This window comes from Trachurus japonicus, chromosome 18, assembly GCF_045865225.1.
Source record: "Trachurus japonicus isolate A0001 chromosome 18, Traja_1.0".
Lineage (NCBI taxonomy): Eukaryota > Metazoa > Chordata > Actinopteri > Carangiformes > Carangidae > Trachurus > Trachurus japonicus.
Window position 1 is genome coordinate 15,364,400 of NC_140924.1, and position 25,333 is coordinate 15,389,732.

At 39.9% G+C, this 25,333-nt stretch overlaps 2 protein-coding genes across 2 annotated transcripts; both read right to left on the reverse strand.

Moving 5' to 3' along the window:
- Positions 1-93: 93 nt before the first annotated feature.
- Positions 94-5,778, reverse strand: emc4 (ER membrane protein complex subunit 4). The gene is made up of 6 exons (XM_085758947.1): positions 5,659-5,778; positions 4,645-4,789; positions 4,382-4,496; positions 2,654-2,807; positions 2,359-2,519; positions 94-800 (listed from the first exon to the last, which is right to left on the reverse strand). Exons 2-6 carry the CDS (start codon positions 4,746-4,748, stop codon positions 765-767), a joined length of 570 nt encoding a protein of 189 aa, XP_085615073.1. The 5' UTR covers positions 4,749-4,789; positions 5,659-5,778; the 3' UTR covers positions 94-764.
- Positions 5,779-7,989: 2,211 nt separating this feature from the next.
- cyld3 (cylindromatosis (turban tumor syndrome) 3) lies at positions 7,990-25,170 on the reverse strand. Its single transcript, XM_085759435.1, has 16 exons — positions 24,930-25,170; positions 23,696-23,813; positions 22,989-23,146; positions 20,544-21,089; positions 19,703-19,808; positions 18,314-18,822; positions 17,333-17,498; positions 16,266-16,407; positions 13,786-13,902; positions 13,557-13,648; positions 13,390-13,453; positions 11,788-12,010; positions 10,829-10,937; positions 10,553-10,671; positions 9,807-10,014; positions 7,990-8,294 (listed from the first exon to the last, which is right to left on the reverse strand). Exons 1-16 carry the CDS (start codon positions 25,098-25,100, stop codon positions 8,110-8,112), a joined length of 3,033 nt encoding a protein of 1,010 aa, XP_085615561.1. The 5' UTR covers positions 25,101-25,170; the 3' UTR covers positions 7,990-8,109.
- Between the last annotated feature and the right edge of the window lie 163 nt (positions 25,171-25,333).

Consider the following 25,333-nt stretch of genomic DNA (forward strand, 5'->3'; position numbering starts at 1 on the left):
GTCTGTGTCAGACTTGTGTGAACAAGGTGAGATTAAAACAATTATACTTGACCCAGTTGAAAATCTTTTTTTTTTTATTTCAACCAATAATGATTTATTTCATAGAACATTTTCATAGAGCAAATCAGTATAAATTAAAACAGAGCTATAAGTTAAACAGGTTAGTAGATGTGGCTGTTAGCATGCTGAACAAAATGAAGCTTTTCTTTCACTACAAGCTGAGAAACAAAATGAAAAATGAAGAAAACACTTTCCTGCTGCAACAAAACCTAATAAAATAAAAAACGTAAAACACTTAACAGACTTTGATTTAATATTTTGAGTTATAAAATTCAGTTAATAATCATGTTCACCTCCTCAAAACTGGACATAAAAAGCTGTGGGACAAACTTGTACTTGAGCTTGTGCGTGTGAAGTAAGCTACAGTGGTTCAACAGTAGTCACCATGACGACCTGCTGGCTTTGAAAACTTTATTGTATGTAGAGAACAAACAGGAGGAATCAGAGTTAAAGACACGAGGCAGAGCAGCGAGGCCGGGTAATGTAACGGTGATGTGTGTGTGTGTGTGTGTGGAGGAAGAGGAGGAGGAGGAGGAAGGTGGCCGCACATCCACCTCCGGATTCAACAAAACATCTCTCGTCCTCTCGTTCTCCAGCTCGGATGCGATTGGTCGACTGGGTGTGTGTGTGTTTGTGGTGCAGGTGGAGAATGAAACAGTATATAAACCTAAAATCTGAAGCTTTGTCATAACAGTCCGTCTTCTTCACAACACCATCCCTCCGCCCATGATCTCCATCCTCTGTAGAGAGACCAGACCAGAAGGTTAAGGTTAGGTTAAAAAGAAAAACAGGACATTTGAGTACTAAATAAATATACTATATATCATAATCTATATCAAATTGTACAAAAAATAAAATACATAATGCATAAAAATACTTTAAAAACGACTGTGCTCTCTGCTTGCTGGATAGAATAACAGTCTGTGTTCAGCTACCAGATACAAAACTAACTTTATTTATACATACTCATCATTCACAACATCTTTGGGTTAAAGGTTGAATAGCAGTATTTATTCTTAATCATGTAAAGTCTCATATCGGCTGAGATGTCTGGTTTTTCAAACTCTCAAATATTTGTATTGGTCTCAAAGAGAGAGACCACTCCCCTGACATCACAAAGGTCAGTGCACCTTTATCAAATACAGCTGTAATCTAAGACAGAAGAGGCAACATGTACTAAACAAACATGATTATTTTCACCACTGTGGCTCAACATTTTTCTGTAGAGGAATGTCTGGATTACATTACAGTCTGTGTTCACGCTCTGAATGTGAAGGAGAGGCTGTTTGAGTGTTGGTTACTTCTCTAAAAGGAGAGTGAAACGTCTGTGTCGCTTAAATAAACGAATAGTTTTACAATACACACATTTTAAAAGAAAGTCTTAAACCTAAAAACAACTGCTTTGACATCTGTAATAATGATAGAATGAGTCTATTCTGCCCTCTGCTGGTCTGAAAGTGAGGAACAGATGTGTAACTGCTTGGATGTTCTGTATAAGGACCAAACCAAAACCTCAAAGCCTGAAAACGTTGATCCATTGGGAGGAGCTAGGTTTGATTAGATTTATTTTAATAAATTAAGATGAACAGAACCAGTCGACAACGCTCAGAAAATATCAATTGGTTGAAAGGACCACAGATGCCATTTTTGCTATATTATTACAAACTAATTTTAACTACACATGAAACAGGTGGGAAACAAAACAATGAGCTGATAGAGAGTCCGTCTACATCGTTTCTCCGGGTTGCTGCTGGTGAAGTTGACTGTCTAACTCAAAGTGCAGTTATTTTCGTATATTTTATTGCTTTGTGCGTTCCTTGTCTCGTCTTTTTGTCCCAGTAGACGCCTGTTTGTCACACACCTCTATCTACATGTTTTCCAGTGTTCGGCTACTTTTTTTCTTTTTCTTATAACCTGGTGTGAACGTCTCACTGGCTTCATTCACAAACTTTATTTATTCATAAATGTACATCTGTATATTCATGTTTCTTGTTTTTATTTGCATTTTATTTAACTCTTATCTTGTAAAACTGCCCTGTGTGCTTTTATTGAATTGTTTTACTGAATTGAATTGAATTAAAAATGTTAAAAGATCAGAGACTCTTTGCCACAGCAGAGCATTAGGGCCAAGGATGGAGATTTTTTTTTTTTAAGATTCTGAGTTCAAAGTCAGAAATAAAACAAAACAATTCCTGACTTTTAATTGACTTTGTACTCAGAATATATATTAAAAAAAATCTCCGTTGTTGGCCGTCATGCTCTTCCGTACTTCACTGTTCTGTTGATGGTGTGGTTTACCTGAGGCGGTTCTATGAAAGCCAGCCAATCAGACGAGTGCGTCGGGAGCAGGCCCATGGACTGACACTTGTAGATGGCCAGCGCGGAGCCCAGGAGGTTTCCTACCAGGTAGACGAGGCCCTGCAGCCACTGCTGACTGGAGCTCTCCAGCAGCTTGAAGGCTGAGACACGAGACAGAGACAGAGAGAGAGAGAGAGAGAGAGAGAGAGAAAGAGAGAGAGAGAGAGGACGGTTCATATCATAAACCAGCAACCAGAACGTTTTGGAGCAGGAGGACGCGTCGCTGGATACTCACTGGCAGACATGGACATCAGAGCCTGGATGGGCCTCCAGGCCATCATACACACCATCATGATGGGGAAGATGGAGATGGTGTTGCCCGACATGTACATGATGAACAGGTTCATGGGGATCTGCTTCAGGGGGCCGAGGGCCACGTCCCAGCAGCGCTGCGTCACACACGGAGACAGAGGGACGGGGAGTTAGTCACTTCTTTTCTCTCTTGTGGACTATAAAACTGCTCAAATTATGTATAAAGTAAATAATAATCTGCTTCCAGATGGTGTCCAGAGGATGTTTCAGACCCGAACCAGTAGATATGAACTAAGAGGGACTCATGTGTATACAAAAGCAAAAGTACGAACAAATGTGAAACAGAGATGTATATCAATTACAGGAGTCAATCAATGGAATAATCTAGAATTAGAAATCAAACTGCAACACACTTAACAGATTCAAAAAGTTATTTAAAAATAATATTATTAATAAATATAAAACTGATTTATAAATACCAGTGTGCTTATAAACTGCTGTATGTAGAATATGCGGTTTTTTTTTGTTTGTTTGTTTTTTGTTTGTTGTTGTTGCTCTGTAAAAAAAATGTTTCAAATTGAGTGAACGAAAAATGTTAATTTAAGAAGGGTAGGCAAAATAAGCTGATGCTTCAGCCTACACCTTTTCGGTCAAAGTAAATTGATTTGCTTGTTGTGTTTTTTGTTCTGATTTATTTTGTTTTGTATTTATACCTTTATATTTGTCTACTGTATTTGTTTTTATGAGACCGAAATAAACTAAACTAAAAACTCATCAGTGCGTTTACAAGGACTCGAGGAGCACAATTATGATCCGTTTTTTGAGTATCTTGTTTTTGTGTTTGTGCATGTGAACATCCTGATTTCAGAAACCCGGAACTCCGAAAGAAAACAGGATACTGTGGCATGTATACGCCTTATCCCGGTTTCTTTTTTTTTTTTTTATTGTCAAGTTGGAGAGTACAGTGGACAAAAACAAAATGTGACACAGATAACAAGAACAAATTGTGAAACAAACAACAACATTTGTGTTATTATGTGTGTGTATGTGTATGTGTGAGTGTGGGTGTGTGTGTGCGCGCACATGTGATATCTATGCAGGTATCATCATTATCCCGGTTTCTGACAGTTGCGACTATTTAAAGGGATAGTTCAACATTTTGGCAAATTGGCCCGTTGCCATAATCCCTATAGTTGTAGCAGTAGGTTTGTTACCTTTAATTGTCGGTGCAAGCTGTTTTTAGAACGGCGGAGCAGAGCCGCGAGCTGCTTAGAGCTACACTACGGAGGCTAATAGGATTTCTTTGTTTTCCTCATCAAACTCATCAAGTACACAATCAAACACCTCCAAAACGCTCTGGTGGACAAGTTGTGACCTGCACATTCACCACGCTATGAGATAATAACAGAACGTTACCAGACAGGGTTGTTTTAGAGGTAAATACAGAGACTGCTTGCCGAAAATTTGCCCCAGACAGCTGTTTTGCATGAATTTACCTCTAAAACAACTCCATCTCGTAACGTTCTGTTATTATCTCATAGCGTGGTGAATGTGCAGGTCACAACTTGTCCACCAGAGCGTGTGGAGTTGTTGGATTGTGTATTTGATGAGGGAAACCAAGAAATCCCTTTAGCCTCCGTAGCGTAGCTCTGAGCGGCTCACGGCTCTGCTCCGCCGTTCTAAACTGTGTGCACCACAGCTTTCCTCTCACCTTCTCCACCAGGTTCTTGTCCGTCTCCTGGATGCTGGTGTCAGGGACGGGTTTCTCCGAGTAGCCGATGGGGTAAACGACGTCGCCCTGGCCGCCCTGTCGGTCCTGACGACTCCTGCAGCACAAAGAGTTGAGCTCTTAGAGAACCGCTACATCTCTTGTTTGACTAAATTAAATATATGTTTGTGTTTCTGAGCAATAAAGACGAACACTGTTTCTAGCTGTCGAAGAGTTTTACTGTTTTCCTCTAGTTTCTGTTTTACCTGGTGTTGCCCAGGCTCAGCTCCAGAGCCCACTTCATCCTCCGGGCGGCGCCGCCACCTCTTGTCGACAGAGCCCCTCCTCCTTGTCCCCCTGGAGACGCCATGGCAACGGACTGCAGTGCTGGACCTCAGAGACAGAAAATACCTACAACAGAAATCAGACAGGTACAGTGAAGCCTTTATGTCTGGAAAAACCAAACCAAAACACCAGAGCCTAAAGAAAACATCTGTATAAAGCGGCTGGTCCGTTTCTGAAACAATATATTAAAGCACAAAACATCAGATTCTCAAATTTGAGCAAAAGATCAGCAAATATCTCACATCTGTGTTCAAAAAAGCACACAAAAAGTAAATTAATCATTAAAATAATCTGTCCCTACTCTGCTAAAGCTCTAATATATTAGTCTTTATTCACAGCCAGTGCAAGTGGCGTGTTTCTCTTCTAATATACAATATGTAACAAACTAAATTCTCTAGTCTTTACATTATTATGTTTTATGCCCCTTTACAAATACGAATTACTTTATTAATCCCCACAGGGAAATTCATTTGTCTGTCAGCTCATTTGCAGAAGAATTTACACTGGTCTTAATGATAATTAATTCAGCTGTATGGCTTTGTTTGAAATCAGAAACACACTTGAATTAAACCCAGTTTCATTTGGACAGATGTGACAACCAGGCAGCTGCATCCAGACCAGGACAGACCCGGACCTTTAATAGTAGTGATGTATTTTTAGCCAGTTTCCTCTTATCTGACGCCTGTTTTTCTGTCAATAATCAATACGTTATAAACAACAGACCGTATCGATTACAGACTCAGTGTGTGCAGTAGTTCGAACAATAAACCGGGTTTAGCTGTCCCGAGTTAACGTTAAACCGGGTCAAACACAAACACGATGGTTTTTATACAGAAAATTAAATGACACCGACACATTTTAAACGACGCGGAGCGATTCACGTTCACGTTAACGCGTAAAAAACGCAGCAAATCGTGACTCAACGACATATTTACCTTATTGACGCATTCAAACAGCTGCTAACCGGCTCCTTTATCGCTGCTTTTTGGTGTAAAATGACAATTTACTCGCAGCAGCACAGGAACCACTCGACCTCCTTGTCGCTCGCTGATTCCGGGGCACGGCCGGCACGCACTGATGACGCAGTTACGCTGACGTGAGGACGTACGTCCTCTAGAGGCGCGTCAGGGGAATCAGGTGAAGTATTGTTTTGGTCTTGTGAATTTACACAAAAACTCTGAAAAGAAAAGGCATTAGCTCATTTGTTGACAGAAACATTTTCTCAGATTTTACTTTACACTCCAAGGATGTCATATTTTGCTTTTATGATCACAAAAAAGAAGGACAATGATGCATTTTTTCTAATAACTTTACTTTACTTGTACTTTGCGCCAAATACCACATACACAAATGCAAATTTTCAAGTACCGGTAAAAAAAAAACACATTTCTTGTTGTTTAAGTCAGAGATTGAACTATATATCTCAACTCTCTCCTGTCTAAACAAAAAGAGAAAAAAGGAGGAATAAGAAAACACATTTCATTCATGTCTAAACTTATTAAATATCTTTATAGACTTTTAAAAGACTTATTAAAATAAAATGACTTGTTTGCTTCTTCACGTATGCAATTCTATTGTGTATGTATTCATTCATAATAAGTGTTCAGATTATATGAATTCTACATTAAAGTGTGTCCAAGCAAATTTCCATCCGTACGACAAATAGTAATGTTGTGACAGTTTGTATAAATTAAATTCAACCTTTATTCCGACACTGTACAGCCTACCCATGGCAAGATACACAAGTTTAGTGATGGGGCTGCTCAATAAATTACACCAGTTTTCAATAAAATATATTATGTATTCTACCGACGGAAATTTACTTAGACACACTTTATATAGAGTGGTGTGTGGGGCACATTACAGTACCTTGCCTCTACAAAGTTAAATTATATTTACTTATTTGTGGATACATTTTAATTAAAACCAAGAATTAAATCTGATAGTAACGACCTGAAAACACACAGAGACACAAACAAACTGGGAGAGCAGGACGTCTTTTATTATCTGGAATATTTTCCTTCTTGTTTGCAGCTATTTTTTACATCAAGCAAAACCCCAGAAACAGGTGAAGGACATTTAAACATCTTGGTCCAACCTTTACAGTCAGTTTAAGGCAACACAGTTTATTTCTATATACAGACACTGACCTAAATGAAGCAGTGCAAATCGAATGTTAAAGTGTTCGTGTGTTACAGGTTGTAGGCACAGTGGTTTTTATACAAGGCTGCGAGTCTAACGAAGGCACAGTGTGAGTCACCATAAAGATCAATACCTGAAGGCGACTGTTTGTTCGCTGGGCACATTAGTAGAGGACGTGTTGGACGAGTGTCACACTTTTATTGTGTCTGAAAAGATAATACGTCATTCTGAGGCTCGGTTTATATTATAGTTTTGATCCAACTCAATGCGGCAACTACAAAAAACAAAACAAAAAACGTCTTAAATGCATCTTTGAGTGTGATCACATTTTGCATCCAGCTCATGTTTGATTCCATCTGAATCTGTATTTTGCATTTCATTTCAAACATACTGTAAATAAAACACATTTTGTGACCAACACAAAACATTCATTGTGCTATAATTTACCGCTACCCGTCGGCCAACATATTCCAACATATCTACAGTATCAGCCAATAACAACACAGCTCCAGTCTGTGAGTTACGACTCCATTTCCTGTCCAGAAAATCAGAAATATTTGTCTATTTTCTCTGTTTTTTTGCAGAAAGCAGCAAAAAAAGGGTGTAATTTCCCATATGATAATTTTTCTTTTATTATTATTATTTAAATTTCTAATTTGTATGATTTTCTTTTTGTATGACATTATATTTCATTCGTTAACCTGAGGTGGAGGCATCTAATGAGCCTCTTCCAGCACTGAAAATCATCAAATTGTACCTTTTAACTGTGCAAAATAAATCAAATCAAATCAAAGTATATCTATATAATCAAAATATAAACAAATTATTATGTTATGTTTCTGAATTGTACCTGTTATTTCCAGCCATGATCTGAATTTGGATTTGGAATTAGAGTCGGATTTATTTATTCCACAGTAAACTGGATGGACGCTCGGCTTCGTGACTTAAACGGTGCAGACTGGAGCTGTGATCACACACACAAGATATATTTTTCCCACTAAGTGCAAACAGGGCTAAAGGAGGTTGAATACATTCAGTGTCCACTGGCTTTATGAGCATTTCCTGTTCTACTGAACAAAGGGAAAAAAAACCAATTAAGACTTTTTGTTAATCTCAGGAATTAAAAAAAGAAAAGTGAATATTTAATGTGTGCAACGTTTCTGTTTCTTCTGACAGTTGTGTAAGACTACGACCCTGAGGACGGCGTGTGTGTGTGTGTGTGTCTGTGTGCGTCCACATTGTGTTCACTTGTACAGGCTGAGCTCGGGGCTGTGGTACAGACACATGTAGGCGTCGCAGAGCAGCCGGCGTGTGGCTTCCTGCAGCGAGCCGGCGTCCACTCGGCTCAGCTCCTCCTCCGACAGGCCGAGGTAGCGCCCCACCTCCGGACACGGCTTCACCCGGGGGACGTTGAAGCCGTTCTCGCCGCCTGGGGGGGGGTGAGAGAGAGAGAGAGAGAGCACACGGTGAAACACTAGCAATAATAGGAATAACGGCAGAACTTTTCTCAATAACGATTCATCAAAAAAATTACTGTTTGCCCCCGTTACAACATTATGTAATAAATGTAATAAAATGTTGACCTCATCATGTAATAACGCTGCATTTTGTAATAAACTTTGCCGCATTTTGTAATAAATTGTTACATAATAAATTGTAAATTGTTATAAATCGTTACATATTGCATCAGTTATTACAAAATGCAGGTGTGGCACTTTTTTTAACGAAGAAAATGTAATAATTTGGTGCAATACTGTATGTAACATCTTATTACAAATGCGGTAAAGTTTATTACCTATTGCGTTCAAGAATTTTATTACAAAATGTGGCAGCTTATTACATAATGAAGTGAAAAATTACTACATTACACAATGCGGCGTTATTACATAATGTGGTGCTACATCCAAAAAAATGGGGAGTTAGGGAGGGAAGCCCAAGTAATTTGACATGTTTGAGTATTTTATTAAAAAGTAATGCAATAGTTACTTTCCCTAGTAATGAATTATTACTTCTATATCATGTAGTAACTAACTCAGTTAGTGGGAGGGGTGAGAGAGAGAGAGCACACGGTGAAACAGCAGCAGGTGATGGGACAAATGGCGCTACTTTTTTCAGTAACGAGTCAACAAAAAAGTTACTGTTTTGCCCCCGTTACAACGCCGTTACCGTTACTGACAATAAAATGTGCCGTTACTTGACTCAAGAAGTCACATCTGTAGCGCCACATTATGTAATAATGTAATACAATTTTGACCTCATCATGTAATAACGCTGCATTTTGTAATAAACCTCTTGAATGCAGTACGTAATAAACTTTGCCGCATTTTGTAATAAATTATAAATTGTTACATATTGCATCAGTTATTACAAAATGCAGATGTTTCACTTTTTTTTTTTACAAAGAAAATGTAATAATTTCGTGCAATATGTAACAACTTATTACAAATGCAGCAAAGTTTATTACCTATTGTGTTCAGGAATTTTATTACAAAATGTGGCGCTACATCCAGATAAATGGGGAGTTAGGGAGGGAAGTCCAAGTAATTTGACATATTTGAATGCAATAGTTACTTTCCCTGGTAATTAATTAACTAACTCAGTTCATTTCATATCATTTATTTATTTATTCACACATCTTAAAAAAAAACACTTTCTGGGGGAAGTAACTAGTAAGTACAGTATAACTAATTACTTTATATTAAAGTATTGTGCCCAACACTGAACACAAACTTTTTATTCATTTTTTTTTCTTTTTATTGCCAGGTGCACATTGGATAGAATACATGCTGCTAACAACACAATCACCGTTTTACAAGTTTTTTTTTTGTTATACTGTAGATAAAGATAAAGTAAAAAGCCGGCAGCAACATCGACCATAAAATAGACTTCTATAATAACAACTGTGTTGTGTTTTTTTAATCCGGTCATTTCGGCGTCTCACCTTCCCGGTCGGCCATGCTGTCGAAGAACAGCCAGTCGGTGGCGAGCGGCCCGTTCCTGACGAAGCTCACGTAGTGGCTGGTCTCGATGCACGTCACGGCGAAGAGCGACATGCGCTGGCGGGTGCAGTGCAGGGGGCCGGTCCAGGGGCCGTCGGGGACTCGAACCTTCACCGGGCCGTGGGACGACCTCTTCCTGTGGCTGTGGACCTGGAGGTCGACAGGAGGTCGACGTGTGAAGCAGAGAAGATGGAGGAACTCATTGTTGACGATTTTTGTTGAGCCATAGCGTATTTTATATTATAGCTATGGACACATACTGTGGCTCGTTTGAAAGGTGAAACATTTCTGCTTCCAATGGGGACACACCGTTTATTTCTATATGCCTTTGTTCCTGAGCAATCCCAAGATAAACAGTGGCCAGTTTTCATCAGTTTTCACCCTGCTTGTTTTCTAGAAATGGAGACATACGGTAGTGTCTTTTATGAAATATGCGCTGTTTGTGCCCGTCGCTCTTCTGACACTTCAAAGGGCTCGTGTAAGATAAATATTGTTGTTCTAGTCACAAAACCACCATGGTTTTTATCACAGAGTTCCAAAATTTACACATAAGGTGTGTTAGAGTGTCTATTTTCTTAATTTAAAATGTAAAATTACGTTTTTGGAGCTCAATGAGTTAATAACAGCGTGTTCCCATGTGTGTAACTAAAACGACCCTGAGGCGTCAGTGAGGTGACGTGGCGAGTACCTGTGTGTTGCAGGTGGCGCAGTACTGTTTGAGACGCCCGGGCGTGATGTCTGGATCCTCGTAACACTGCAGACACTCCCACTCGGCCACGGCCTGGCAGATGCTGCACTGCCTCAGAGCTGCACACACACACACACACACACACACACACACACACACACACACACACACACACACACACAACGGATCAATACATCAACCCCACACAACGGATCAATACATCAACCCCAAATCAATCCAACTGGAAATAGAAATGACCCTCCTGTGTTTCCTTACTGTCGTCCAGCAGGTCCGTGATGTCCAGGCTGAGCGAGGGCAAGATGGCGTCAAACATCTTGAAGTCCTTCCCGAAGCGCGGCATGAGCAGCAGGAGGCAGGACGGAGCCTGAGGGGGCGAAAGATGATCAATACCCGATCAATACCCCACCTGATCAGCTGATGATTGGTTGGGTTTTTTCCATGTGCAAGTGTGTGTTTCAGGGTTCCTACACATTTAAAATGTCCAAATTCCATATTTTTTCCAGACCCTAATTTCCAGACTTCTCTGTAAAAATGTTTTAATAATTTGTGATATTTAAGTAAATAGATGTGCATAATATAAAAAAGGCATGCAATTTATCTTGTTTTCATTATTCTGAATGTGTATGCCATTACGCAACCAAATCATTTCCAGGAGATTGTAGCTAAGTACAAACAAGCAGCACATACAAAATAGTGAACCCAAATAACTTCAGATAAGACCAAACCAAGATAAGATAAATAAAATAAATATATTTCCATACTAGGGATGTCACGATTATAAATTTTCTTGGTACGATCATTGTCAGAGAAATAATCACGGTACTACGATTATCACGATTATTATGCACTAATTAATTTCACAACACTATGAATGTGTAAAATGAATCATATATAGTCAAAATATAATTACATTACTCATTGTTTACACAAAATATTTCAAGAGTCTATTAATATATGACCAATTCTTAATCCCCAGGGGAAGTGTTTGAAATATTCAGGTCATCAATTGTCATCTAGTATATCAAATGTTTGCGTTTATTTTAATCGTTTTTTGTTTTGTTTTGCTTTTTTTTAATTAAAAATGAAACACTAACATTAAAATTCCTACCAATTCAACGTTACGTTAATCGTGACATCCCTATTCCATAAAATAGTTTCCATTTTCCATACTTTTCCAGACCTGGAAATGTATAAAATCAAATTCCATGTGTTACCTCGACGAACTTGAGGCCGGCGTGGAGGAAGGACGACTCCAGCAGCGCCTGGACGCTGGCCACTCGCATCCGATTGGACGGCGGGGAGGAGAGGGGGATGGGGGACGGGACCGGCGACAGGGGCGAGGGCGAGCCGGGGGCGGGGGCCGGGGAGGGGGAGGGGGGCAGGGTCGGAGGGAAGAGCTGGTAGAGGTGGCACTGCTGAGGCTGCTGGGTCATCGACCTGCAGAAGAGAAGAAGAGGAAGAGGAAGAAGAAGAAGAGACGTGAGAGGAGAAGAACAGGAAGTTGAATCTTTTTTCATTATTAGAAAAAAATAAAGATAATCAAATTATTTTATTCCTTCAACAATAACAGTTTAATTGATGGTTCAACTTCAGGTGTTTATTTATTGACTATTATATTTCTATTGTTAGATTTTTACTGTTTTTTTTTTTTACTGAACTTTATTGTGTGTTACTGTGTCGTCCATATTTTAATCTGTGACCGCTGACCAGTGTTGATGTTGATGTTGAACTCTGATGGTGTTGATTGTGTTTGTCCTCTTTTGTAATAATAATAACAAATTTAATTTCTAATGCACTTTTCATCAAACAAGATCTCAAAGTGTTACAAAGTTAAAAAAGTTAAAAGCAAGGTGAAGGAGACAAAACGTACTCAATAAAACTAAAAGACAAGGTTAAAAATCATATTAGTAATTAACAATCATAGGCCTTTCTGAATAAAAAGGTTTTTGTTTTGTCCATGTGTCTGTGAACCTGAATGAATAAAGTTGTCTGAGCTGAACTTGAGAGTGTTTTTATGTCGACGGGGGACAAGTTCATTCATGATCATCTAAACTAAAGCTGCAGGTTGATGTTTTTGTTTTGTTTCATTAGTAGTTTTTGAGATTTGAGAGGGGAAAAACTTAAAGTTGACTCCTGTTCTGTTATTTTTTTTTTTTTAAACCAGATCAAATCATAACTACCGGTAATTATCAGAAGAAAAAAAAAGATAATCAAATTCTATTATTTCCCTCTGCTGTCAGATTTTAATTGAACAAACCGGTCTTTATTTATTCATTATTATATTTCTGGAGTTTTGTATTAAACTTTAAGATCTGGGTCGTCCATGTTTTAATCTGTGACCACTCACATGTTGACGTCTGAATGTTGAACCTAAATAAATAAAGTTGTCCGAGCTGAACTTATTTACTTATACAGGGAACCAAAGTTCATTCTTGATTCATTTAAAGCAGCAGGTTGTTTTCTAACCTTTTGTTTTGTTTCATTAATAGTTTTTGAGACTTGAGGAGATAAAACTTAAAGTTGACTTTCCTGTTCTGTTAATCCTCTTGCACCCCTCCAGGCAGTTTGGTTTGGTCCAGAATTAAAACGAGACACTGACGGATCTGATTCTGATTCTCACACCTGTTAATTCACTCGTTAATAAACATCTAACACAGAGTTTTTAGTCTGTGTGAAAACTTTAAGATCATAAAAACAACCAGTTGTGTGTGTGTGTTTTACAGGAACAGTGTGTGTTATGTCACCGCTGCAGCCTCGACAGCTTGTAAACAAACACGAGACTAAACAACGAAGAAAAAAAATGTGTGTGACATAACCTGATCTTGAGGAGCGGCTCGACTCGGAGGAGCTGGAAAAGCTTGTTGAGGAACTCCTCGGGATCTGACGGACAGAACGAGAGCAGCCCGTCAGCATTCCTCAGCTTCAACACACACACACACACACACACACACAGGAATCCTAACACTTTCAAACACACACACACCTTTCTCCTGGTTGGTGAAGCCGGTGTCGCTGTTGGCGGCCTCCAGCTGTCGTCTCAGAGCCATGGTCTTACTGGCGCACACGTAGCCAAACCTGAGGAACAGAAACAGTTCAACGAGGCCGTCGACCAAAAACACAACAAAGTCAAAGTCAAACGATCGGCTACAGAAGAAATAAAGAAGGATCAATCAATTAAAGAATAATCAGTAACAGTCGGGAGGTGAAATGACCTTCTGAGCGGGTTGACGATCTCGCAGCGCAGCAGGTCCTGTGCCAGGCCGGGCTCCGAGTCCGCGTCGGACGGCCAGAACAAAACCCAGTCTGCTGAGCTGCAGCAGGAGAACAGGCTGCAGAGGGAGAGACGGGGGGTTGACAGGTTATACAACACACACACACAGTCCTAGAGTTCATTCATAGTAAGTCTGTAAAACAACATGTAGAGAGAGAGAAATGTAGAAGAATAAACAGAGGGTATTTAATTCTCCGACGTTAAACATAGACCAGCAACAGAGTTCATTTCATTGTCATTCTAGCACATGGAAATTACGAGAAACACAAGGCAGAAGACAGAAACATCACTAAAAACTCTAGACAGACCAATATTCCCAATCAATATATATATATAAAAAAAGTTACAATGATAAATAAATATCTAAAAGAGATCTATTATGAAAAAACTGACACCTAAAAATCATTATATTGTACATATGCCTTTTTTTAAAGTGCACTTAAGAATTTAAAAGCCTGATCGCTGCAGGGTAGAAGCTGTGTTTGAACCCTTTTCTGCTGAAATCCTGGTCCATGTCTTTGTTTCATGTAGATTTGATGTTTAGTTTTGTTTCCTGAGCTGCTGCAGCTGGAGTCGTAACCAAATCCTGGAAATGTGATCGTGTTACATCAAGTTCAGCTTCTTCTCACTGCTTGTATATATAAAGTATATTTAAAGTTCCTAACAGACTCGCTCCTTCTCTCCTGTCTGATCTGATTAAACCTGATTCTCCATCTTTGTGCTTCTCAATCACAGTATTTAAAACTCGTCTATTCATCTTCCTCTTCCTCTTCAGCCTCCTTTCATTCAGGCCTTTAAATCCAAACTTTTATTGAATGTTTTTCTCTCTTCTACCCGTTATCATCCCACCTCTGGCCTCAGTCTTAATAAAACACTTTGACTTGTTACTGATAGTTTGAGATTAGGGACGTCACGATTATAGATTTTCTTGGTACGATTATTGTCAGAGAAATAATCACGGTATTTATTATCCTGATTATTATGCATCAATAAATTTCACAACACTGTGAGTGTGTCAAATCAAATATAGTCAAAATATAATTACATTACTAATCTCTTAATATGGGACCAGTTATACAACACACACACACAGAGTCAATGACTACGTTTACATGCAGTCAATAACCCTTTCATAACCAGAATATTGCGCACAGGCATGTAGACACCAATAACCCTTTTAAAAAAACAGAATACGCTCATATTCTGGTTTTTAAAAAACCCTAAAATGACCCCTGGCTTACTCAGGGTTCCCACTCTTTTCTTGAAATCATTTCCCAGGACTTTTCCAGGACATTTTCAGTGGTTCCAGTCTGACAGACATGTTATTATACATCCTCTGTCCCGTTCATGCTTTGGAGAAATGTTCTTTTCGACAGTTGTACCTTATTTTGTACATTTTTGTTTCTATGTTTCTTCCTCTCCCAGCCCCAGAAGTCTGATTTAAAGATGTGCAGTCTATGGCTCTAAGTTATGCAATAATCTCTTACAGTAACATGCTTAGAAATTCCTATGAATTTATCATAGAACAACACAAACATGGGGGGTCCAAAACTGGAAACACTCATCAACTCAAAGTCTCTAGTTTCCTCACTAGGCACTTTTTAAAGAAAATAAATCCTTCTAAGGTCTGAAACGGCAAATAGAGCTCTGGTAGCTGATGTGATAAATAATTTTCCAGGACAACTGAAGCTTTTCCAGGACATTTGACTTTTTTTTTCTCATTTTCCATGTGTTTTCCATGACTGGAAAATTGGTCAATCATTTTCCAGGTTTTCCAAGTTTTCCAGGACAAGTGGGAACCCTGTTACTCCTTTCTAACCCAAATATGTGATCATGTAAACGTCTATCGGGATATCCCCATCTAAAGGAACATTTGTTTGTGTTCTGTGACATGTTGTATTCGCAAGGAATATTAGTATTTTGAGTACAGGAAGTACTTGTTGTAAACATGGCGAAACGCAAGTTTACTCAACCTGTTACTGATTGTTTGAGATTATTGTAAACTTCCTGTAAATCATTTCATCATCTTAATCTTCAGTTTCTTTCTGCCTTTGAGTCCTGATCCGGTCTAATTCCTGCTGCCAACATGTACAGTACTTTAATTATTATTATTAGTGTTAGATTGTATCAGTACCTATTGTACCCTACTCTCCCTCCCTCCCTCTCTCTCTCTCTCTTCCTCTCCGACCGGTTGAGGCAGATGGATGTTTTTCCTGCCACTGTTGCCATGTGCTTCCTCTCGGTAGGAAATGTTTGGTCAGTTTTAAACAGAAGGTCCACAGCTGCTGTTTGTAAAGTGCTGATGTTATATTATATTATTGGCTGCTGTTGTTGCCGTATAAATAAAACCGACTCGACTCGACCCAGAGAGAAGAAACACAAACGTCTCCCAGCAGCGAGGAGGTAGGTAGCAGACGTTACCTGAAGAGCGTGGCGTCCAGGTAGCAGGAGTTGAGGTGACCCTGGATGCCTCTCTTCCAGCCCTGGTACAGCTCTCGGGCCTCGTCTCCGTCCACAGGAGGAGTGTGATCCACCACGCGCTCGCTGCCCCACTCTGCAAAGGCTGGAGAGGACGGGAGGGGGAAATGTTAAAAGGCTGACTCCATAATCCTGGATTTCCTGGTTTTAGTTCATGTTTATGTTCATTACAGATCATCTGCCTGTTCTTCCCAAACGTATTTACATGGAGACAATAGAAGAAAACACACTCACACTGGATAATATCGACACAGACATGAAACAATACATACGCTAACAACATTGCAACCATTTTAAACAATACCATGACTGACAAAACAATAACTATGATTACAATTAAAAAGACAAGACAGCTCCGACTGAGTTTTTATAACATAATGATACTCAGATAGGTAACCCTTTAATTTACAGGCCGTTAATTACATGATAATGTCAAGAAATAGCCTAGAAATAACGGTCAATTTCATAGTAATGTCATGTTTTTCATGAAGGCAAAATATTACATGTGCTTTTTGGGAAAGGCCAGAATTTTTCTCCACCAAGTCTTTGAAATACTGATATTTCTGGACTATTTCTACGCAATCAGTCATTATTTTTCGGCTATATTTCTCGACATTACTAAGATATTGACCGTTACTCTATTTCTAGACATTGTGACGCAATGAATTGTTATTTCTTGGTTATTTCTTGACATTATGTAAATGAAAGGGTAACCACGTTTTTTAAAAGCACATGTACTATTTTGTTGTTTAATAGAGTTTGGTGCTGACTTGCTCTGTACATGACTGTGTTCCTAGTTGATGTAGTTTAATGTCTGGGTGAAGTAAAACAACCGTCAGCTGTGTGTCTTGTTAAATAATCGTGTGTTTTATTCCTAAAAGACAGAAAATATATGGACTCTTTATTAATAAACCAAACTTCATCCCTTCTCAAACCCACAGACGTCACACACACACACACACACACACACACACACACTCACACACTTCCACCACGTCGTCCTACTGTACCTATGGAGTTGCACCGCTCCACTTGATTGACAGGCGTCTCCGGTGCCGGGAACCTCGAGTCCCGTCTGCAGTTGCGAAGCTTGACAAACAGCCCCTTGTTGGGCGGACAGCGGAAGTGACGCTCTCCGAGGTAACTGCCGTCTGTTCCCGCAGACAGCTCCTGATCCTGACACACACACAAACACATAATTTGTGTGTTTTATAAGTCTGAGACAAACTGGTCCCAAGAGTCAGGACTGAGCCGGGGAAAAAGGTGTTTACATTTTTTGCCCCCTCACGCTGGACCGACCTGCAGAGGGATTTAAAACTGACTGTATTTATTCGCCTGGAGGAATTCAGATCAGTTTTAAAGGATCGAGAAAGGAGATCTATCTTGCTCTTGTGTTTGTAAATGTTTATGTTGTTTGTATAAATCTATGTAGAGTTGTTTGTGCGCTGCTCTCTAAGCCAGGTCGCTCTTGTAAAAAGAGGTTTTTAAACCTAACTGAGTTTCACCTGGTTATATAAAGGACAAATTTAAATAAAAAAAATAAAATTAAGAAAACAAAACAAAAACTGCCATACAATACCAGTTGGAACTATTTAAACTATATTTATGTGTTTGACCTGTTTTTTTCTGCCTTATTAAGTTACATTAATGAAAAACAAACCACACAAAACTTCTCAAAGATCAACTCAAAGGACTCGCTGCCATGTCCTGGTTCCTAATCGTAATTGCCCTTGATTTTTATGGTGCAAATAAATAAAACTAAACTATTGCTATGGTTTCCCCAAGGCTGATGGAGCGAGCCTGTAACTATACAACTGATAATAATAATAATAATAATGAACTTGATTTGTGTAGCACATTTCATCCAGTTATTGTGGCTCAAAGTGCTTCACAATAAAAGAAGGAACATTAAAAGAACATTAAAACATATCAAGAAAAGAAAAGAGATAAAACAACAATAAAATAAATAAAATATTCTCCTCCGTCCTCACCAGTTCGATTCCCGCCACCAGTTCAGAGATGCCGGCGATGTGTCCGATCCAGCAGATGACTCCGTACAGCGGCGGGTCGTTGACCTCCACCATGGAGCCCACCTCCAGCTCGCCCTCCGGCCCCCCCGCCTCCGCTCCGTTCTCCCCCGCCGCTCGGAGCGGATCCGGAGACACCAGCGGGGAGAGCGGACCGCCGTGGACGCCGTTGGTGTGGTGATGCTGCTGCTGCTGCTGCTGCTGCTGCGTCTCCGTGGGAACGGGCGACGTCGGACTGAGAGGCTTCGGAGGCGGGAGGGGAGGAGTGGGGAGGGGCTTCTGGAGCGGTTTGGGCGGCGGCAGCGGAGGGGGTTTGAGCTGCGGCGGCCTGCCGGGGGGCATCAGGGCCACTTTGGGGCCAGAGGGCGACGGCGGCGGCGTGGGGCCCGGCGGTTTAGAGACGGGCGGCGGCGACGGCTTCAGGATGGACTTGGGCGACTGGTGAAGAGGATTGTGACGATGGGACTTCGGCTCTGACGACAAAGACGTAAAAAAACATTTAAAAAGTCAGTTTCCTGCTTTGTTTACGAAGGCAACGCAACTATTTATAGAGCGTCTTTCAACTCAATGTGCTTTACATAAAAACAAAACATTTAAGAGTAAGAGTTAGAAACGGTGGAAAAAAAACTACATAAAAACCCAAAATTGTAAAAATCAAACATACCATTAAAAGCAAGAAAAAAATAAAAATAAAGCATAGAAAAAAAGAGATAGAAAGAGAGAGAAAAAAATATATAATAAAATAAAAACTAGATTAAAATAGAGCATAAAATATGAGTTTGCAGCATGAAATATTGATTTGTATTAAGACAATTGGTGCAAATCCAGGATTAAGATTTAAGTTGTTTTTTTAAATAGCTCAGCCATAAACACATGAAAAGAGAAATGTTTTCAACCTGGATTTAAAAATGCTCACAGTTCATGTAAAACAGCTTCGATCTCTGGTGTATTTGTTTTCACATTTACCATTTAAGACGGCTGTGACATACTAATTACTTCAGTTTCCTTTCTGATGTTTTATATCCTGCATGTTCCAGCAAAACCATGAAGATCAAAATGTATCTGTTGTTTTTTAATCAACAGGTGGTCAATCTGGTGATTTTATAACTGTGTATAAGTGTGTTTCCTTTAAGAGCAATACATTCACTGTTGCGTTGCTGCTCTGCTTATGGCTCTTCCTGCTAATTTTAAAGAGCTTTTATATGTATTTTCTTTACGAAATATAATGTGTTGGATGATGTATGTAACCAATGCCAGTGCCAAAGATAATTTCCCATTTTATTTAAGTTTAGTGGACAATAAAGCAGTCTGAGTCTGAGTCAAACTGAACTCTGACTTCGGTTCGTCTGGTACCTGCAGAAACCTTGGTGATGGGCAGCAGGAGTCCGTACATGTTGGAGGGGATGTGGCAGAGCTTCTCCTCGTGGTAAACACCGTTCCAGTTTCCAACAGGAGCGTCCTGTTAGTCAAACACGACACAACACGATCATTAACACGTTAGAGCCCAACAGGTGACGTTAAAGATGCCAAACTGAGCTGACACATAAAACATGAAGACGTCTGACATTTAATGTGAATTCGGCCAAATGGAGGAAAAAAATATTCAAAAAATTAAAGAAATGTCTTTTGAGGGTACATTTCCAGAGTGGAATTTTAATTAAAACTTTTTTACCTTATTTTATTTAAAAAATATATATATATTCTTCTCTCTTTCTCTCTCTATCTCAATTTATGTGATATAATTGTTACTATTTTCTATTTTAAAATGTATAGTTATCTATTTATATGGTTTTCTTACACAATTCTTTCAGGATTATGTGCAATATGTAAAAGGGAAAACATGTAAATGAAAGGAAATGTACATGTCATGTTGCTGTTGAGGAAAAATACATAAAAATTAAGTCAAAAAAAAAAAAAGGAAATACATTGTGACAGCCTCAAAAAATATGAATGAATACAGCTTGTTATTATGATTATTCTATCTACTATGTCTTGCTTCTTCTTTGAGAATAAATGCCAGTGCTTATTGTATATTATTTCATGAGGTTGAACTTCTGCAAAAACCCAAGAATAACTTTTTTAAGGAAGTTTTTCTGTTCCATGATCTTTCCCTCAGAGATCTGCTGCTGTCACTCGACTTTTATGAAACCAGAACTTGTTACAGTATTATTCCCGTTCCCGTCGTCGTACTGACCAGCAGGATACCGACGTACATCCCCGACGAGGGCCGGCCCGGCAGCAGGCCGCAGAACCGAACCTCGCCGCTGTAGACCGTGTCGTCCATGGGGAAACACACCCGCTGGCCCACGTGGAGCGGCGGTGGCGACGCCGGGCCTCGAACCTGGACCTGGTTCTGCGCGGCGGCGGCGACGGGCGGCGCGGCGGACTCGGCGGTCCGAGAGAGGATCCCGTATCCCTGCAGCTGCTGCAACGGCGGCAGCGGCGGGCTGCTGGGACGGAGCTGAGGGAAACTGATGTGACGACTGAGCTGCTGGTGGTGGTGATGATGCTGTTGTTGAGCGTTGTTTGGACGGATGTTGTTGCCGGGGTGACCGTTGCTGGAGTGGATGTTGCTGATGCGGTGGTGGTGGTCTCGCTCCTGGCCGTCGGAGCCGTTTCTGGACCACTGTCGGACCCGGATGTCGCTGACGGGGACGAAGAGGGCGCAGGCGTCCGGGCAGCTGAAGAGACGCTGGCTTTTGTAGCTGCCGTTCCCGTTTCCTCGACCCGCGGCCGAACCCTGAAGCAGCAGCAGAGACGGAGAGAAAGAGAGAGAGAGAGAGAGAGAGGAAGGGGTTAAATTTCATTTCATTTCATTTTTTGGTTTATTCCATTCATGGTATACTGTACATTCTTCACAAGGTTGCACAAAATTACATAATGAACACATTGTCACCATGAATGAAAAGGAGCAGGATGAAGAAAACGTATAATACCTGCCCCTCTGTGTTGTTATAATTACATTGGCTTACTTCAACACCAATATTATACCCTATTTCAAAATATTAAAGATGATGAAACATAGTTGTGACAAGAAAGCAAACAAAACACCACTCGTCTATCTTTTTCTCTTTCTCCTTCTTCTTTTTTGTAGACGCTTATCTTTTCTTTTTTAAACATTTTCTTAAACTGAGACTTCTCTTCTACTTGTACAATTTTTCAATTCCTTGCTTTGTGAATGCCATAATTTTACACCTGCAACAGAAATACACATTTGTTTTAAGCTTAGCCTTGCAAATGTATGTTTAAAATCAAGCTTCAGTCTGTTGTCCCCCTCCTCCAGACAGACAGACAGAGTTACAGGTGTTTCTTTTCAGCATGATGTTACTGTGTATTTTTTTTTATTTTTCTTTGCAAACATGGAAACAGCTGGAAGTAGAAAGGAGTGAACAATGTTCATTACAATTCCCACGGTGGAAAGAAAATATGAACCGTGGAGAAACTAGAACCATCAAATCAAACAAAATCTGGTGCTTTTGCTTAATAATGGGAAACTGTGCAGGATTTTTAGCGCAACTCTGCTACATTTTTACATTAATTAAACAGCTTGGGCGTCATTTTGATAGATAAATAAAACAAAAGACACCGGCGTGCTCAACTCATGGTCTGAAAATACATCGGGTGCCGACCCAAAAATTACAAAATGGAAAAAATCGAAGTGTCAGCCGTCACAAATCATTATAAATTCAGTCTTTTATTGACGCACAGCAGTGTCAAAGCGGATGCATTTCAGCTCTTGGATATCTTCAGCGTTGAAGAAAGCCAAGGGCTGAAACGCATCCGTTCCGTTTTGACACTGCTGTGCGTCAATAAAAGATAGATAGATAGATAAATAAATGACTTGCAACTTGTTACAGGGAGAATGGAGGCTCTTTGCCTTCCACCTACCGTCCTGGCTGAAAACACCCATAATCTCTTGTTAATAAGATAAGACTACAGAAATATACAGGTTGTAACATTGTATATGACATATAACATTAACCACCGCTCCATGGTTTGATTTCTTGCACATTGCCAGGAGGAGGGTTAGCAAAACAGAGGAAAAGCGACCAGACTTGCATAGTTCCCCTTCAAAAAGTGACAAACGTTTTTAGTTTTTATTAAAACCTGTGATCTAGTGGTGGCTGAAAGTAGCTGTCAACACACATTTTAAGTTGTCATGCTGAACATGCTGTTAGCTTTTGACACAGCAACAACATTAGTACTCATTTGGTCATATTTTTGGTCTAAAACTTGAGCTAAAATGAGAGCAACGGCTTATTATTATTATTATGAGTAAATGTAGTTGGAGGAGACCAAACTTGGAGCTAAAAGGAGTAAACACTTGTATTTACAAAGAGACGGGGGTTGGTGGAGGCCAAACCATGAGCTAAAACAAGAGTGAAAACAAGTATTCACTCTCTATTTAACTCTGTTTTTGGTCTCCACCTGCTATTGAAGGTACAAAAGCTGCCAAATTTCCCACTTTGTTCACCAGATTGTCACTGACAGTAAAGTTGTGGAGGTGGGGAAACCAGAACAGTCGGCTGAACGTGACACATTCAATAACATCAACAACTTCTCTGTGGTTTTGTAAAATCCCTCCAAACTCATTGTCTAATTTTTTGTTTTTTTTTTTTAAACATAAATCCTTACAGACCTTGAGTTGCACCCCAAAATACACGGTGTTGCTCCCTCTGGTCACCGGCCCGATGTATTTGAGCTCCGCCTCTGCCAGCTCGCCGTGTTGGCCCATATTGACCCACAGCGGGGTGTCGATGGGCAGCGTCGCCAACTGCTGCAGCTTCCTGGGGTTGGCTGAAAAAACACCGGACAATAAAACAATGAAATCCATCACTGCAGAGGGAGGAAACAAAGACGGGGATTTACATTTGATTAAACCTCTCTGGGAACTTTTTTTTTTGTGTGTGTGTGCATAAATAGGCTTTTAATAAAAACTGATTTTACTGAAGTCGCATGCTTCACTGTTCTTTAAATAGGGCGTTAGTTCAGAGCATTAAAAAGCAGTGAGAGCAAAAATTTTCCATCCAGCTTTACTTCTCATTTTCCACTATAAAGTCCTATATTTGAACTCTGAACCTTCCAGTATCATAAAGTTCACATGTTCTCTATTTTTAAAGAGAAAATGTGAAGCAACTCTTAGTTGGAAAGCAAGATTCTGCTTAGTTTTTAGTTTTAAGTGAGTAAAAATAATGTTAGACCATCTCTAGAATGACTATGTTTCTCTGCCTGTCTAATATTATTCCTTACTCTAATACAGAAGTGTTCATTAAAGCTGGTGCTAGCAAACACCTCCCACTTGTGCTCATATGAGTAACGCCACTTCTACAAATATTAGTGTATTACCATGAAGCTTTAGGCGGGCGTCCAGATCAGATACAGGCTCCAACAGGCCGCTGAGCTCACTCGGGACTTCTAACAGAAACTTCCTTTCTAGCTTGACCATGGCACCATTGTCTAACACCTGCGGGAAAACAAGAGAAAGGCAAAAAAAATAAATAGGACAGAAAGAAACCGGAGAACACTGGTTAAAAGAATGAATTTTAAATGTGTGTGTGTGTATGTGTGTTTTGAAAAAGGTGAGTGTGTGGTGGAAGCTCTCGTCCACACAGTGCAAAAACAGGAGGCAGCTCTTTGGATGGGTGAGCTGCAGGAATGGACCACCCAGGTCGTATACAAATGTAATTAAAGGTTAAGTCCAAAAGAGAGCAGGATTTAAATGTTGGGGTTTGTTTTACAGCGCCGCCAACACATTATCAAACTATTATCTGCTCATTCTGACTCAGCCGATGATGACGAGTCTTTCATAAAACCCACTGGTAACTGGGTTGAATGATGATGAGTAGATGTACTTAAGCTTTAATGATACAAAGGCACAAAGGTTAAGGTTTTACTAATGCACATTTCTTTCTTTTGTAGTTGTAAATTAGTCTTTTAAAAGAGGATTTTATTATAATATTACTATCCTGCGAGGAATTGTATAAGATACTCCTCTGGCCGAAGGATACATTGGCTTAAAACTGTCATAATGGGCTGGCCTCATATTGATGTTTCCTTTTTATACTCATGTTTTTGATTGTGATTTACTTTTATCCTGTAGTTATGCTATGGACCTCTCTTCGGGATGTGTCTTCTTTAATAAAGTCTATCTGGATCACAGTGGCCCCTAACTTAAAAATTTTAGGAGTGCAAACAGAAAATTTAGGGGCAACACTGTAAATCAACTTGCAAAGCAAATATTCACATTTCCTTTTCATTCATTGTCCACACACACACATTGACCTGCCACCTGTAATGATACCAGATCCTCTGAGTCACCCCTTCACCAGTGTTAAAAACAAAACAAACAAAAAACAGCTAATTTTGCTGGTTGCACATAGATGAAAACTTTCCCTGCATTCCCTCAAATGTTAATGTTGTTGTTATAATGTTGCCTAATATGACGTTACAAATACATTTACTAGTATTCATATGATTTAAAAATCACTTTACAGGACAGTTTTCACAGTGTAGTGGTGGAAAAGTTATAACATTGTGATGATGTAAATGTAAAAAAATATATATAAATACGTGTCAGCACCTTGACCCAGAGGCAGTCGGCTCTGCTCTTGGGTGAGTCCTGCTCCAGGCAGATGAACCCCCGGTGCAGCCGGATGGTTCCTTCCAGCTGGTCCTGCACCTTCACGTCGGTCGAGATCAAGAACATTTTCGGGGGGCGGCGCTTCCGACTCTGCTCGTGTGCCCCTGACATCTTTATAAAAGTGTCTTTAATGACTGATTGACTGGTTCACTTCACGCACGCCAACGACGTTAAATCACCATTTTTCTTTTCTGCGAATAAAATTAGAATGTTACAGTGACGTGACGTACGAACAAAGTTACGTCAGGAGGACCGACGCGCGTGTCCGTTCACCTCAAGTGATGGCAACGGCAGGTAAGTTAAGCAACGTTCGAATTCTGAACTTTAACGTTCCAACTGAAATT